Source organism: Alligator mississippiensis, chromosome 1, assembly GCF_030867095.1.
Source record: "Alligator mississippiensis isolate rAllMis1 chromosome 1, rAllMis1, whole genome shotgun sequence".
In the NCBI taxonomy this organism is placed as follows: domain Eukaryota; kingdom Metazoa; phylum Chordata; order Crocodylia; family Alligatoridae; genus Alligator; species Alligator mississippiensis.
The window spans coordinates 201,265,244-201,282,820 of NC_081824.1; the positions used below are offsets into that span (position 1 = coordinate 201,265,244).

The 17,577-nt window shown below is 40.5% G+C and overlaps 1 protein-coding gene across 4 annotated transcripts in view; it reads left to right on the forward strand.

The window, feature by feature from the left end:
- PPP1R21 (protein phosphatase 1 regulatory subunit 21) overlaps positions 1-5,169 on the forward strand; it is a 36,947-nt gene extending 31,778 nt beyond the window's left edge. For 2 of the 4 annotated variants that reach the window (XM_059719035.1, XM_059719030.1), the window contains exons 21-22: positions 734-862; positions 3,655-4,976. In XM_059719035.1, coding sequence (XP_059575018.1) covers positions 734-862; positions 3,655-3,684 — 159 coding nt within the window. In that variant the 3' untranslated portion in view covers positions 3,685-4,976. Of the gene's footprint in view, positions 1-733; positions 863-3,654; positions 4,977-5,034 lie in introns of those variants that run through there. The other 2 variants (XR_009457590.1, XR_009457591.1) reach the window with 2 other exon arrangements.
- The last annotated feature ends 12,408 nt before the right edge of the window (positions 5,170-17,577 follow it).

Consider the following 17,577-nt stretch of genomic DNA (forward strand, 5'->3'; position numbering starts at 1 on the left):
CTGCCTTTTTAAACTGACTTTTCTTTGTGCTCAGTCACCACCTAAACCCGGCATGTATAAATTGTAAGTTTTAGATTATGCTCATCTACCGAGGTTCTTGGGTAAGACAGGTACACACCAAAGTATTGGAGTGCAATGGGATATCTATGCACGATATTAAGACCAGTATCTTTGTGGTAGTGTGAAGTCTATTGTAAGGTGAAATTTGACCACTTTTTCTTAGTGACAAATAAACTATTGAAATCCCTATGAATAAAATGAATCATGCTATCTGAAAAGCTCCGTATCCTTCTCCCAAGAAAATCACAAAAGTTGTTACCCACAGTTACTAACACACTTAAAAAAAAAACAAAAAACAAAAAACTTATAATCCTGGCTCTTAAACAGAAGTTTAATAAATAAAGTATTTGCACCAATAAAAATGCCTAATTCCAGACTAAAAAAAGTCTCAGTGGTTCTAACCATGTTCTTAATTCTGACCAGAACACGCTTCAGTCTTTTTGCACCATATGGTTGAGAAGTGATAGGGGAAGCGGGTGATTAAAAATATAAGAAAATAACTACTGACTTCTGCAGGAGTCATACTTCTTTCTGTTCTTCATAATAAAATGGCTTGAATGCATGGATTTGTCCAGGAAAACTTATGTCAACCAACTTAAGTACCTGCATTAGAGCAGTGTGCTGAATGTCACTGCTATTGAGCAAAATTGAATGCTACTGTTCTTTCACTTAGGATGAATTGATGACTACCAAAAGAAGCTATGAGGATCAGTTAAGTATGATGAGTGATCACCTCTGCAGTATGAATGAAACCTTAACGAAACAAAGGGAAGAAATTGATACGCTAAAGATGACTAGTAAGGTAGGTTATCCTGTGTTCGCTTTGGGCATGGTCTGCAATAGAAGTTTTTAGCCCGTGGTGCTTTAAACCAGGAGCTGGCCATGTTTTACAAGCCATGGGCCAGAACAATGCAGCCTTAGTCCAGTGCAGGCCAGTTGGCTTTGCCCTGGCGGTGCTGGGGGGGGGGGGGGGGGGGGGTCTTTTCCCACTCCCACATGGCCAGGCAGCTGGGAACTGCATCCATGCCACCACCACTTCTAGCTTCCTGACAGTAGCAATGGCGTAGCTTTCCCATGGGTGGGGAGGACCATGGATCCAGTGACTCTATGGATTAGATATTGTTGACCCTGCTCTTTAGTAAGCAGGTAGTTTCTGCTCTTAGGTTCTGGGTAGGAAAGCATAAGCTTCTGTAGATTGAAGTGAACAAGAAAATCCTGGAACTTCTGCCTGGGCAGGTAGAAATGAATAGTGGTTGTGGCCCATCACTTCCCTGCATACTTTCTTTCTCTGAAGATAGCTTGTCACATCCTCCCCACCTCAGATTAGGCTTTCAAAAGGAACTCCTTCATGAAGAACCTGAGCTGCAGAGCTTTTCCCAGCTACTTAAAAATAATTGTAGCTTGAAAATCCTTAGGGAGGAGATGGGGCAGTTGCAATTAACCTGTTTATTGCTGGGATGCTCATTATGAGTATTTTCCTGTAGTTACAGCATGTTTAGTTCAGAGATACTGTACTCTTTATCCCTTCTATCCCAGTGAACTAGCTGTAGCTGCTCCTGTTTTTCTGTTGAAATGGCACTTGGGTTTTTTTTTTTCCATCACTTCTTATTTCTGTGTGCTGTTCAGGGCAGGGCCCTTTTCAGTCACTAAATTGTCACTCAGGTTTAGCATTATCACCACCTATTAACAATTTTGTTTCCTAAGCAAGGAGTCTGTGTACTCATCATACATTGGTCTACAGCTTGGCGTTGTTACCAGTGCAAACAGAATATGAAACAAAGTGCCACTTGGAACATTTGATGTTTAATCATTATTTTTTTGTGGTGGGGAGTAATCTGGTGCTATGGAAGCTGTGTGTGTGTGTAAGGCAATTAATTCAGTATTTCTGGGGAGGGGCAGGGAAGTTAGGGGTAGAGCATGCCATTTGCTACACTTGTGGAAGTCTGGGAGTGAACACAAGCTGAAAGTGAAACCAGTAAAAGTGACTACCATGAGTTTAGATGCAGCTATGGGCTCCTCCCTGCATATAGAACCTCATGTTTTTCAGATATTTGGCTCTGCATAGTTTTGACTTGGCAGCATAAAAAGTTTCTTTGACATTTGGTTGTTTTGGCATGTAATGTAACTTTAAACGGACGCTGTCAAGTCAATGTGGAACTAACATTGAGGTTTTAGAAAAGCATGTTTGCCTAAAAAGTTTTACTGAGGTTGCCTTACGTTTTGTGGGAGGGTTGGTTTAGTTGGTTTGTTTGGTTTTTTTGTGTGTTAAAACATTCCAGTAGGCATGCTGTCTCTCTGAATATAGCCTTTTGGGACATTTTATGTGTCTGCAAAATGATTTTGAACCTAATTGAAAACAAAAATTAAGTATGAGGTTGATCTGTTTTATTGTACAGTTCTGATATAGGGATGAACAAAAAGTACACACACAGCTAAAACACTAGTTTAAAAAACAAACAACCATACTTTACTAATGTAAGATCTGCCTAATAAGATGCAAATTTCGGAATTAAATATGAATTGTAAAATAAGTGTTCCTTTAAACAGTGTTATCTTTAAGAGGTTTCACAAATTTACAATGAAATTTGTTTTTTACCCTCATATAAATGGCCAGAGTATTAATATGCCCTGTAATTCAGTTTTGGAAGCATAGTATGGCACAAAAATGTAATTAAAAAAATTAACCTCCCCCCTAAAATAGTTACTGTCTCTCTAGTAATTGGATTTTAAATTACCTGAAAGTTTGAAACCTTTCAAAAAGAGAAATCCTCAGGTCCTCATATTTAAAAGGCCACAATTTCACTTTAAAAATAATCTCATTTTAATGAGAAGTTCATGAAACTGAAAGTTAAATTTGGGGAGGATTTTATTTCCAGGTCCAATAAATATTTTCTCATTAGGGAAATAAGAAAGGATCGAACTCTACCAGCAATTAACCAGTTTTCTTTTAAAGCAGAAACTGTAAACCCCTAAAAAACCACTTATTTATGAATAAAGTTGTCAGTGATTATTGTTAGTAACCAATTGAGAACTTTCCTTTCCTTTTCCTTTGAGAAGATTCTGCTTTTACCAAAACCAAAATAATAAAGTTTAATGTTTTCTGAAAAAAAACTGAAAAGGAAGTTCTCCGTTTAGGTCTTTTGTCAAGTAGCCTGTAAGGTTTGTATTAAAAACAAATATCACTTAGTGGCCCAATGAGATCTCTCGTCTTCACTGTCACAGCATTTGAATTATGGTATACATGAGAACTTAGACATAATCTAAAAGCCTTTCTCCCAGCTCTTTATTGGACTGAGATATTTGTGGTTTTGATGTCTGAGAGCTCTGCTATCTTCTATTATGTCTATTAAAATTGAAGAAGTTCTACAGCAGCTATCTAGTGTTTTAACTACAGAAGCTTGTGGACAGTCTTTTTATCTTTATCTTTTTTTCCCCCAAAGTCAGAAACCATATTCTTGTGTAAGTATCCTATTTTTCTGTACATTTTTCTCTAAACTCATAGTGAATTAGGGCTCCATTTTTTTTCTTTGGCTTTTGTGGTTATTATGAATTTTCTAACATAAGTTTTGTGCATTATTTTTTCTCTTGCTACAGGGAAATGCCAAAAAGAATAAAAATCGATAGTTTGTGGCCAATCAGCTGCCTCTCAGACACTGTTGCTGCTGCTGCACAGAATTTGCAGATGCTGAAAATCTGATGTCTAATCTTGTTAGGTCTTTACAGGAAACAGAGGTGATATTGGACCTAGTGATTTGATGTTCATACGTGAGTTTGAAACAGTTAGAACTTGTAACCAGTAAATCAAACAATTAAATGTTGTCAGTAAAACAAAATTTACACTCCATTAGGACTTACCTTAAGTTTTTACAGTGCACTTTTTCAAACTAGGTTTTAATTTCATGTAATAACTTCAGAAACTTTTGTATATTTTCCAGTTCAATTATACATTAACCAGTTTTCTGTCTGTTTCTGGATAAAGATCAACATGTGAGCATCCATACATTCAGTTACTTGTTGAAAGTAATCTAAAGATTCATTAGAAAACTATTTTTGGCCATGCAAGCTGTGCAGTTATTGTAAATTTTATTGCCCCTTGCACTCAAATTTTCTGGAGTAACTGTGTTGGTTGCTAAAGGAAGCTCAAATCAATAAATTCATGCTTGAAGTAAATAGGTTTGGTCTTGTCTTGGTGTATACTCAATGATGGTAACTCCAGTTCACCACATTTAGGGGTCTGGGTTTTGAATTTAAGAGCATAAGTAGCTCAGTCAAGGAGCTCTTGAAATTGCCTCAAAGGACTTGTTTAGGGCATGTTTCAATTTTGAAACATACTGACATAAACTAGCTGGTAGAAGCTGGAGAAGATGTGAACATAAAATGTTGAAAAGGAATCAAAATCTCTTTTAACTTCCTCTCAGCAGCATAACAGCAGGCAGGCTAGATCAATCTGCTACTCTGCTGCAACAAAGAAGGGTCTATTAAATGCATAGAAGAGTTAAACACTGAATTTGCAGAGGAGTTTAAGGCATTTTATGGCATTTTTGAAATTGCCTTGAGGATCCCCTGTTTAAAAAAAAAATTTAAAAATCTGTTTTTACATTTGTTCATAATTATGGCTTATTTGGAAGCCTGTGGATTTTGGACTCATAAATCTCAAGATTTTGGGCACAATGTAACACTGCAGGTTTCCACAGCATTTTTTTTTAAATCAAATTCTGTGTTGCCCAACAATTTTGGGGTTTCTTGTTTTGTTTTTGGTGGGTTTTTTATTTTGTTTGGGTTTGGTTTGTTTTTTTTTACATTGAACTTCCCTTCAGTGATGGCACTTGCTTGTCCTGACAAAGATTCACTCTGTAATGGTCAGCCGTGTCAATGTATGTTATGAATCTTTAATAAAAAAAATCCATTGAAAAATAGGCTATTGTGAGTGCCTTTTTGTGTACACTTGCCTATAGTATGTTTCTGTTTTTTCAGAGACAGCAGAGTTCACAAGGACAAGTTCCTGGGAAGGAGAGGAAGATTTGATGAGAGAGGATCCTTAAGATCAATTTTTTTTTTCTTCCAGTCAAGGCTGCTCTGAAAATTAAAATATTCTCCTCTTTGAATCTATTCCTTGTTTCAGAGTATTAATACTGTATTTACCCAAATCCAAGACACCGTTGCATTTTAAATTACTCCCCAGTAATGAAATTCTATACATGAGGAATTTAATTATAAGGGGGATTATGTTAAATGAATCCCTCCAAAGCAATGTGGGGAGAGAGGGGGTCAAGGACACAAATGACTGCCTTTTTTTCCCCCTACTTGCCTTTGCCCCTTGACTCCCTCCAGCCTGGCCTGACCTAGCCAGGGAGAAATAGTTGCAGCAGCTCTGGGGCCAGCTGGGTTGGGGCTGGTACTGAAAGCCAGAGCTGAAAGCAAGAAGCCAGGTAGTGGAAAGGGAGTCGGGGGCAGGACAGCAAGTGGCCAAGAGAGCAGGCCACTTGGTCTCCCCCTCTGCCCCCCCCCAAGCCACACACTGTAGATCTCCCTCTGTATGCCCCTCCAATGTGCAGTCTCCCTTGTGATCACCATGTGCTCCCTTCACTGCATGATCCACCCAAGCTCAGCTCTTGCTTTGGCCCCGAGTCCAGAGCCAAAGCTGGAGCTCAGCTGTCCCAGCTGGTACTCAAATCTAACTTTCTATCTTGGTCTCTGCCTGAAGGTGAAGTTTTTTGGAAGTTAGAGCAAAAAAAGATAGCTTGAAGATAAAGAATCCACCCCCCCAACCCCCCCAAAAAACAAAACAAAACCAAACAAACCCTAGCAATCCATTACAATGACATCCATAAGTGCCTTGGTAAGATCAAGTTCATGCTGACATGCACTCTGTGGAACAGCAGTTTCAAAAGTAGAACTAATGCAAATTGTAGCATATAGTTCTTCAGAGCAAACTTGCCTGCCACAAGGCCAGCAATATCTGCTGCTCCCTTATTTACCTGGGGGATTGGCTTCATTGCCCTGTGCCATGCTCTATTTCCAGTCAATAGATGTGCTTTGGCTGGAAACATCCAGCCGTAAATGGGAGGGCACTACCAGTGTCAAGCAAACTTTTGAAACTGCCCATAGGTCAGTAGTGCTCAAGCTTTTGGCCCTGCAGGCCAGATCAGCAGTATGGGGCTGGTTTGCAAGCCCCAGCAGGGTTTGGGATTCCCCAAATGCCAAATTTCTGGACCCATGAGCAGCCTCAAGGACTAGAATGGGTTCCCAGACTGGTACATGTACCTTGGGGATAGGCAAGACATCTCTGGGGGGGGGGTATGTGGGAGAAATTATGTAATGGCGGGTTTAAATTTCATTATAATTGGTATTTAAGGGATTAAAATATAAAATGTATGTTGGTAGGGATACTGGGGCAGATGGTAAATTTGGAAGTGGGTATGCAATAAGAAAAAGTTTGGGAATCTCTGGACTAGATGACGGCACCAGGGGCTGGGTGTTGAGCATCCCTGCCATAGGTCTTGTCAGTCCAGAATTAGTTAACTTTGGGGTGCTACAAGGCTTCTTGGTGGGGGGAGGGCATATACATGTTCATGTGTGCAGAGGGGTTTGTACATGCTGATGACTGCTCCACTCTGACAGTATTTTAATGAGTCTGTTTTGTTGGGAAGTAGTCTTCCACACATGCAGCATTTTTTAAATTTTTTTTTTATTTTTGTTTGCTTTTTTATCTTTTTTGCTTTTAAATCATGAACTGGACAGGCAATGAAAGGGTAATTTTTACTCTACAGGAAAAAAAAAATAATTTCACTTGCAAATGTTGTTCAGGTAAGAGCCTGTATAGCAGTTCTTTTATACCTAGGTGTGGGCCTACTTATTGAGCAGACTTTTGAGTTTTGAACACCTTTAGACTTTGGCAGTATTCAGCTTTGGAAATGGGGTGTGGCCTGTCTTTGCACTCCATTAATAACTTGTTAGTCTGTAAGGTGCAACTCTGGTCCTGCCTTTTCTTATAACAAGATACTGAGATGTTAGCACTTTTTTAATATGCCAACTAGGAAGCTATTTCTATGGAGCTTATGCTGTACCATATACCCCATTCTCCCAAGCCCTTAAAACCAAGGAAAGGTCAAGCTAAGGTAGTCTCCAGCTGCAACAGAACTCTCTCTCTCTTTCTGAAAATGTATTTCCTCAAGTCAATTTATAATGGATACAAGGTGCAGCAAGCAAGAGAAGAATGCAGCAGCAAATCATTACTGGGGGTAACTGGCAAAGGGATTTGTTTGATTGGATTACTGCTGAGCCTGAACCAAAACTGGGAGTTTGTGTGCCTCAAAAGAAGTGGGCAATGTATTAACTGCATTTGTGGTAGTGCCGCTTTGGAGCAGGCATACTAACAATGGAAAATAACAGGCAGAAGGAATTTGTGGGAAACCATCCAAGAAATTTCCCAACTGGCAATAAAAGATGGGAGTAAATTACACATAGGAAATAAAGAGCTGAAACAAGGTGTGGAAGTAGAGTTTGGAGGACTGGGCTTAGGTCTCACCTGATATGGCAGGCTGAAGAAGAGGTCTGGGAGGTTTGGAGGTGGTGTAGCTTTAATATCTGGTGTAGCTAAGGCATGTGTCCTTGCCTACTGCCTGGCCCTGATTTGGCATCTGAACATTCCTCACCAACTGACTTGAAAAGCAAAATAAGTCTGCAATAGATTGCAGCAAAAAGTTAAATCCTTGTATGAATAGTTCTGGAAAATCTGGCCATTTAATTACCATGCCAGCATAAACACACAGGTTAGTCTTGCAACTAGTTTTCATGTTAAATTATTTCTTAGAATATTGATGTTCAGAAAAGGAGACTGTAGGTTTAACTCTTGATTTAAACTCAGTTGCAGTGGCAAAGCTTGCTACCTCCACTTCTTGCGGTGTGGAGGCTGCTGCCCAGTTCTGATGGCCTTGGAAATCAACTGTCCCACTAAACTGGAGGAGCTGCTTTATTGTCCCTAAGCTAGCATACTCTGCTGCTCTTTAGCTGATCTGACTAATGGCAATCCATGAATGGAGAGAAGTAGTATCTGATGAAGCAAGCCCTCTGCTTATGACAGTATGTTGTATGACAGATGCCATACATCTCTGATTTAGTCTATAAAGGTGCAAATCTACCTTGTCTTCTACCTGAGTTCATTAGTGGGATCCTCTAAAGTGGATGGACTGTCACTAGGTTCCCCTCTCATTCTCCATGGGGTTAGTCCTTGGGGGGCAGGGAGAAGGTGGTGTTGAGAGAGGAAGCCAGCTTCTCCTCACCCCTTCACCCTCAGCCTTAACCTTCCTTCAAATCAAGAATCTCCAGTGTCTCTGTTTCCTAAAGAAGTAACACCACAGGCTGTCGGCTGGGGCCCTGGCTGGGGGAAGCTTTGTGTGTCTGCTGGCTGCAGAGGCAGATGGGCATAGAAAGACCAATAGTCCCTGGATGACAGCTCAGGGGTAGTGTTTCTGGCCTGCGCAGGCTGAGGACCCTGGGTTTGAGATGCCTTTCTGCCATGGCTGGCTGCTCCACTGCTGACTGGCCTTCTCTCTCTCTCCGAATAAAAAGGAAGATTTACCTTCAGACCAAACACTCAGCCCTGCTAAGTGCCTAAGCTGTCTATACCTAGATGGTCATTGACATGAGTTCAAGGCAGTCCTCTTTAAATTAGTAAAACAGTGGCTAGAAATCCTTCACCATTTTTAAGTTAGGGACATTTTTCTTAAAAGCCCAATCTTTTAGCTAGCTTTTGTTAAAGAGCATGTTTTATTGTATTATGTACTATCTTATTGAAATTTTTGGTTTAGGATGGTGCCAAATAGACTGGATTGTGATTCATAATATCCTAAGAGCTTCATCTGATGTACTAACCAGTTTGCTACAAGGGATTTGGGCCGTTTCAAATACCTGAAAGCTAATATTTGCAATTCCAGATTGTGATGAACTCCACTTACAACAATGGTGAGAAAAGATACTGAAAATTAAACTGCAAAAAGAAAATGGTCTTTAAAAGTGTGAGTTTACTGGTATTCTGGGATAGTCTCAAAATGCTTGTACTTGCATTTGGAAAGTCATAGTTACACACTAACTGTATTTAATGTTCCTTAAGACAATTTTCTTTGTATTGGCAACAGTCAAATTCATAAAAACTTCAGAATATTATCCTTCTATAAACTATCACATGAATTTTAAAAACTACCTGAGAATGAAGTTCATCTCATGTAAGCTCCACATAATGTGATTAAATATCTTGGCTATTTTAAAAGGCTTTAAAATCTTAAAGAGCAGCAAATGCAGAGAGGATTACCTGCCAGCAAGATTAACTTTTAAGCTTTTTTTTTCCCCCTCCAAGACAGAGGTAGGCTTAAGTCATCAAAAGAATTACTTTTTCCCCGCTGTTTTTGTGAGTAAAATAATTATTTATAGTCTAACTACTCAATTTTGTGAGGAACTAGCAAACTTTTATAATCCTAACAACACAAAGTTGACATCACCCTCTACCCCTTACCAGTTATACTGTTAACAAAGCATCTGGTACATCAGCTCTCAGAGTTTATACTGAGCCTAAACTAATCCCTTTTTTTTCCCCAGCCTGGGCTGAAATACATTTGTTTACAGCAGAGAAAATAGAAAAATGGTGTGCCCTTGTTGCCAAGAAGGCTAATGGCATACTGGGCTACATTGGTAGGTGTGTTGCCAGCAAGTGAAGTGATTATTCCCAGCTATTCAGCACTGGTGAAGCCACATCTGGAGTACTGTGTCCAGTTTTGGGTCCCCCACAACAGAAAGGATGTGGACACATTGAAGAGGGTCCACAAGAGGGCAACGAAAATGGTTAGGAGGTTGGGGGACATGACTTATAAAGAAAAACTGAGGGAACTGGGTTTATTTAGTCTAGAGAAGAGGAGACTGAGAGGGGGCTTGGTAGCAGCCTTCAACTTCCTGAAGTGGGGTTCAAAAGAGGATGGAGCTAGACTGTTCTCAGTGGTGGCTGATGACAGAACAAGGAGCAATGGTCTCAAGTTGCGGCAAGGGAAGTTTAGGTTAGATGTTAGGAAGAATTTTCTCACTAAGAGGGTAGTAAAACACTGGAACAGGTTACCCAGAGAGATGGTGGAAGCTCCATCCTTGGAGGTTTTCAAAATCTGTCTCAACAAATCTTTGGCTGGGATGATCTGGTTGGGGATGGCTGTGCTTTGACCAGGGGGTTGGACTAGATGACCTCCCAAGGTCCCGTCCAACCCTCATTTTCTATGATTCTATGAACCTGTGTCTTGCTTTCTTTCTAGGCTAGCAGACTTTCTAACTGTTATCCATCATGGTTGGGGTTGGGGTTGGGGGGAGGGGGGGGGAAAGTAAGCCACAAAATTTATTCCACAAAATGCATAATAATGTTGTGGCTCCTTAATGGCTCCTCATGCCATTAAATGAATGTATGGTCAGCAAGCCCTGTGCCTGGCAGCCCTGAGTTGATTGGGGCTCCCAGTTGGGGGCCCATGTGCACCTGAGAGCCTGGAAGCTCACAGATGACAGGGCTCCCACTTGTGGAGGTGCTTATGGCACCCCCATGGCTGGGAGACCGCAGCTGGAGGCCCCATCAGCTGCGAGGGCTCTTCTGCCACAGAAATTTGCTACTTGCTGGAGGAGGGGAGCAAGTGGTGTAAGGATCATGAGCATGGGAGTTAGGGATAGATACAGCCTCTAGATCAGAACTTCCTAGACCTTAAATGCTGGAGGTTGCAAGTGAGAGAGGGAACAGAGGGAAAAACCCTGGCCATACCTGGCTCACTCGCCCTTTCAGCATCCTCTTTCTGCCACACAGGTCTATCTTGCCCAGTAACCTATCTATGGTCTGACCCAGTAAATGGCAATTTGTAAGTGATCTCAGACTCTCATTGCACCAGCAATAAGGTGTTATGGGACCTAGTTCATGATTCTACAATCACGCCTCCTACCATGCACATGTGGCATGGCAGGAAGTGCATTTGTGTAGATCACACATCAGATCCTATCAAGCCTTTAGCTGCATGTCTGAAGGGGGCTTCAGTAGAACAACAGCAGAGCTGGAAACCAAATCCAGGCTTCTGATTTAGTCTAGTGTCATGTTCATTGGGAAGATCACGCTACTTCTAAAGCCTTGCTCAAGGCAGCTTGCCCATATTTCTTTTATTTTATTCAAGTTACTGAACTTTCCTCCATAAAAGCCCCAGTCTCAGGCTCTGAACAAACTTGACACACTTCAATTCAGAGGTGTTGAACATTCAGCCTGCAGGCCAGATCTGGTGCGCAAAGCCATTCCATAGGGCCCCCCAGTGGTCCAGGTAGCTGCTGGATATGGGGGGTAGGGCTTGCCGCAGAATTTTGGGTCCCCGGTGCTGATGGACCAAATCTGGTGCCCAAATGCACCAGACAACACAACAACACACCGCTCTGCACCCATCCTGCTGCCTGAAAATGGTTCTGCGCTACTGCAGCCCCAACATGGCTATGTTGCTGCCCAACCGGAGCTCGGCACTGCCACCCAGTCCTGAAATCATGCTGCCACCCAAATGGGACTTCACTCCAGTTGCTGCTGGCCCAGCAGATCTGCCCCAGGGCCCAGGCTAAGTTTGTCACCCTTGGGCTAATTCATTCATCACAGACTGCAGTTGATATCTACACGGAGAGCACTACCTTAGCTAGCAGTAACATGCATGTACAAGAACAGGCTCCCAGCCTCTACCTTCTGTGGCTAAACAATGGCGCATTCAGCATGCTTGTCCCCTACAATTCCCACCTTTGTGGCCACTGGTATGGTACACAGCTGTGAATTAAGCCTACAGAATTAAGACGAGGAAAAGGCTGCAGCCATACCTAAAAGACATGTCAAGCAGTGGTTCCAAATTAGAAATGTAGTTTGTACTCAACATTTTCCAGCATGATCTCTAATTGCATCAAAGATGGAACTGAAGAAAGCTTTGGCGGCTTGTTATAAATGAAGGTCTGAGAGGCATTAGGAAAACTGAATGGAAATTTGCCTGAGGCAGTTCTCATTGTCTGTACTGTGCTGTGCGCTCAGGGCAAATTTATCCATGTCAATACTAATTCAGAGTCACCTAACATCTCACTTGCGCTTTAAATACAAACTTAAAGCCCTGTAATGCTGAGGTTACAATTTTAAGAGCTGGGAAATACGAAAGCTAAGACTTTGTATAACCTAATTTCACTCCCATTAGCATTTACGGCTTTGCCTTTGCATCTCCCAGTGAAGTTAGTGATGCTGTATGTACAATGAAGGTCACAAGTGAGGCAATGTTATATCTAGGTAGCCTAGTAATATTCTGCAGAAATCCAATGTATGTACAATATGAATGGCTCGAGGTGACTGTGGAGAGCCTGCAGTTTTGCAGTTGCAAATTATGTAAAATGCCAATCTTAAAACTTCAGGGTGAAATTAATATTTGCTTCTGTGATTTCCAATGAGAGATCATTTCCAATCATTTAACTCCACTGGCTGCATTCTGTAATTCACTATTGCAGGGCCAAAAACTTACAGACCATGGAGCTGTACGGTAAAACAGCAATCTAAAACTCAAAGACATAACAGGGCAGTTTTATCCCCTCAGCAGCAGCGCTGCTGGTGGTGGTGGCAGTGGCAGCACCAGTGGTGGTATACCCATCCATCAGGTTCAGTAGCTGCTACTTTTGCTTGCTTCCTTCCCCACCCTAATGATGACACCTGGGGCTGCTGCCTCAGTCATCCTCCCCCCCTCCCCTCCCCCCCACTTATAACTTGATCCAATCAGTGCATCATATTCACATTAAAAAGTATAACTAAACTTAGCACCAGAGTTGGACTGCCAAGTCCAAAATAGATTTTTCCAATCATTTTACCTCACTGTGCAGTTTGTTACAAGCTGCCTCAGAAATTAACCCATGATAACAACTAGTCACTTGCCAAGTTTCTCTTCCTGTCTTGCAGAGTTTTTCCTGACTCCCTTAAAAGTTCACTTCTGAAATGTGTATGTGGCAAAAAGACATGCCCTTACACTTTCTAAACCAAAGAACTTAGGTGATAGATTTTGCTTAAATTACCGTTGACCCTGCAAAAAAAAAAGGGGGGGGGGGAGGGGAAGGATTGGCTAATAAGAGACAATTTCAGCTAGAAATGGGTTTTTCAAAGAAGCTTTAAGTATGTGAAAATGTAGTCTGGCTAAGGAATTCAGTGTCATTTTATCAACAGAGGCTTTCATTGCAAGTAACAGCTAAAATACTGAAGTCTTTGCCGGGCCTGTTATCCAGCTGCCTTCTCCATTCAGAAACCTTCCAACTGCGTACTGTATCCACAGTGTCCAGTGCTAGCTTCTGGGATCAGTAATCTAACAACAAGTCTTCAGCCATTTAAAAAACAAAAAAACCCCTCCCCATTAATTTCAAACCATGAAATCAAAATAGCTTTTTTCTGAGCTTGAGAAATCTGAAGATTATGTTTCGTTCAAGCAAATGCACAAAAAGAAAATCCTTTTTTTGATTATAGGCTGGGCAATGAAGGTCAAGAGTATTTAAGGCCAGCTGCATCAACAAAGCACAATCTCTAATGAGGGAAGCAGGAGGAATGCATTTTGCTCCAAGTGTGCTTTGTTTATCTATCCTGTCTGATATGTTCTAACTCCCCAGCACACAGTGAATGCACTAAACTTACAGTTTTATTTTACTTTACAGTTGCAGACATTATAAGTGAAATCTAAATGCTTCAGATGTAGGGGAGGGAGGTATTGAGAGTGTATTTGCTTTGTCTTTTATTTTTCCATGAGATTTTGATTTGAGTTCTCAGTTAACACACGTTATCTTTTTCTGGAAATCTGCCCCAGTTAGAGACATTTAGATTGCCCTACTTTTCCCCCTTTTGTTTTAGAAAATGGTTAAAAGAAGATTAAAAATAACTACTGTACTTAGTTACCTTCAGTTAGGCATATATGCACAAGATGGTTCTACAATGTTAAACTTTACATAGTTCTAGCTATACACTAAGTGATATGCTTCACTATTTTCTTGCTGTATTAAATATTTTTAGCCATGCCATATTTACAGTATTTGATTAAAGTGGTTACACGGGAGAAGATAAATTAACATTAATTTCAGCACAGCAAGATCTTTAGAGAGCAGCTTTAATAACTGCCTATAGCTACATAGAGTAGTATTGTTGTCGTGTGATATACTATTATAAAACCCATTTTGTAAATAATCTTCTTTTAGTTTTTTCTTAAGGTGTTTTGAATATACTAGTCATTAAAATTTTTTCTGGAGGCATTGTAAACCTTTTTAATGATTTTTTTTCTCCTGATATAGGAGTTCATCCTTGCTAAATTGACTCTATTATACTGTACAGGATTATTTGGGGAAGGGAGGAGAGTGACAGCAGAGTCTTTGCAGGGGCGGGGGAAGGAGAGACGAGGCCATCATGTTTTCATAGGAATTCTTTATATCTCTGTTCACCCATAGTGTTTTGCAGGACTCTGTTCATTTTCTATCACCTCTTTGCCAATTAAGCACTCAATTTTTACTTATTGGAGCTAGTACAAACTGAAGAACTAAGTGGTAATTTTGCCACCACAAATGTTTAACAACACATCAGTCTCCCCAGTTTTCATCTCCCACACCCTTTGGTTTATCAGCAAGAAGCAGCGATAGGTCCTTTGTATGTACAGATTGCAGGTTTACGTTTGCTTCAGCTAAGGAAAAATCTCATACGTTGTTAGACAGATACTGACCTTGATAGGGAGATAGAAGCTTCAGCATATGAGGAAAAAACCATGAAAAATTGCTGAGGTAGAAGCTAACCAAGAGGCAAAAGGATTTATACATTTTTGTGGAAAAGTGTATGAGACTTCAGGGAACTAGCAATGCAAAAGCTGTTGGTTTCCCAGCTTCTCTGCTAAAATGGGAAGTGTAAATCTGTTGTTTTAATGGCCAGGCAGACACTGTGTGTCCTGCGAAAATTAATCCAGAGGAGGACTCATTTGATGAGAGGCATTGGGGCCAAATTCTGGCACTGTTATGTAATTTGAGAGTGGATGGCAGAATCAAGCTGTTGAAACCTGTTCTCTTGCCAATTGTTGCTGACCTGAGTCTAGAGGCCCAGGCTTGGCAGCAATGAAGATATCATCTGGAATGGAAAATATAAACATGAAAGTTTTCTACTTTGCAAAAGTAGCGAGAAGAAAGCTGCTTGTGTGCTAGAAGGAAAGATACCCTACCTTTTGGAAAAAAGAAAGTTGAAGCATGTACGTGACAAACATTTTTTTTTTCTCCTTCATTATCTTTTGCACTTATATCCATGTCTATGTATAGGCAGTCCTCAACTTGCAACATTTCGAGTTACAATGTTTCGCACTTACAATGTTTATAAATTGACGTTTCGACTTCACAACGCTTGATCCAACACTATGCCATGCCAGCGAACAAATTTGCTGTGTCGCCCATCTCCCTGGAGAACATCCAAACTTCCTTGGACACTGCCTTTAAGAAAGCAGACAAGACTCCAGAAAAACCTGCACCCAAGGCTCGTGAGACGACTCCAGCCAAGAACCTTTCAAAAAGTCCAGCAAAGTCACCTCAAAGAAGTCTTTCCAAATCAATATGATTGCTATTTACAATATAAATACATTGATGTAGCTATATTACTTATCTATAATTGATTGAGTACAAAATTCTGCGTTATTTCTGGTGAAAATAGGGTATCGGGCCTTGGTTCAGGAACCAATCCCCCTTTTATAACATTGGTTCCTATGGGAAAATCGGTTCTGAGATACAATGTTTCAACTTAAGACACGGTTTTCAGGAACCAATTGTCGTAAGTCCATTCATCTTTGCTTGCTTTCCCAGGAATAGACTTCCAGTAGAATCTTAAACTGATATTTTTGAAACCTTGCAAATTCAGTTAATTATAAGTAGCAAGTAAACGAATCTACAGGTAAAATTTTGAGAGATCTGACATATAGCATGAAGAAATGGTGCCAGCTCTCCTATGAAATATGAACTTTCATTTTTTCTGAGGAGAACTTCTACAATCTTTTCTCCTATCCCTGAAAAATGGTGTTTGTGCCCACAAGCTTGCAATTAAAGATTTTTTTTTTTTGCAAAAATCTAGTTGGTCTAATAAAAGATATCACCTCTTCCATGAGTCCTGATTCCTTTTGCCTCTAGACCAATATGGCTACAACCTGGATACCTTTTTCACAAGAAATGTTTGGTTTCCTGGAGTGATTTCACTCTGTTTGAAGAATAGGACTGTGACAAAATAATTTAATGTTTACATGAAAATCAATGCCCCAGTTAAAAATGGAAGGCTTAGTGATAATGGTGTCCTCCAAGGTGTGGACAGAAATCATCACTTAAAACTGTCCCTCTCCCCCCCCCCCGTCCCCTGAAATGACAAAATCCTTACTGATATAGGGAAAGAGGCAAATGGAAACATAACAAAACTTACAGATGACACAATTTTTTTTAGGCCCTGGAAAAGTCTGTGACAAAACTGTGAGAGCTGAGAAAATGGGCTAGAAGAAAAATACAGTTTCTGATAAATGTAAAGGAATAAACAATGGGAGAAATCATTTAAACAATTGATATTTTAGGCATTTCCAAATGAAATATTACCACTTCAGGGAGGGAAGGTCAGGTAGGAGGCAGGGAAAGGGAAACTTGGGCATCTATGTGGATAGCTTGCTGAAAAACCTTTCTCACTGAGGTGAAGAAAATTATTAAACAAAGAAACAAATGTTATGATGAGAAATGGTGAAAATATAATGCTATTACCTAGTAAGATGTATGATAAATACTCTGTGAGAATACTGAGTCATATATTTTCTAGTGCTCCAGGAACAGGTATGGAATTAGGCCAGTAGAAAAACTGCTGGTTTAATTCAGGGTAACCAGGACAGAACACAATCTCACTGTTGCAGCAGAAATAGAGGAGGTTCAGAGATGGCTGAGAGAACTGATCAGCAGCCTTAAAAATCTGCCAAAAAGAATAGATACCAAAAAAAAGAAAAAGATTCAGTTTGCCTATTTTACAGAGGAGGTGAATAGGTGGGTGCACCACAGAAGTTTACAAATTGGTCACTCCTTTATACTCTTCACAGAAGGGGACATGCAATGAAACTGAAAAGCATCCAAGTGAAAATAGAAGACGAAATACATTTTGCCATATTGCATAATTAACTGTGGAACTCATTGCCACGAGGTATCGCTGAAACAAAAATTTCAGGAGAATTCAAATGAAGGTTAGGCACTTCTGTGAATAATAACATCCATAATTGGTCTTGGATTCAAAAGCATTTCTAAGGGGGAAAACTCTTCATACTTCAGGGCATTAGGCCAACTATTAACTGAGAGAGAGGAGGACAAAACATGCCCTTTGGGCAGATGATTCTAAAAGTGTCTACTTTTTTCATGGTATCTTGTCTCTTTCTAAGCAGGGGAGTCAAACAGATACAGGCTGGATCTGGCCAACAGAACTGCTTCATACAGGCTGCT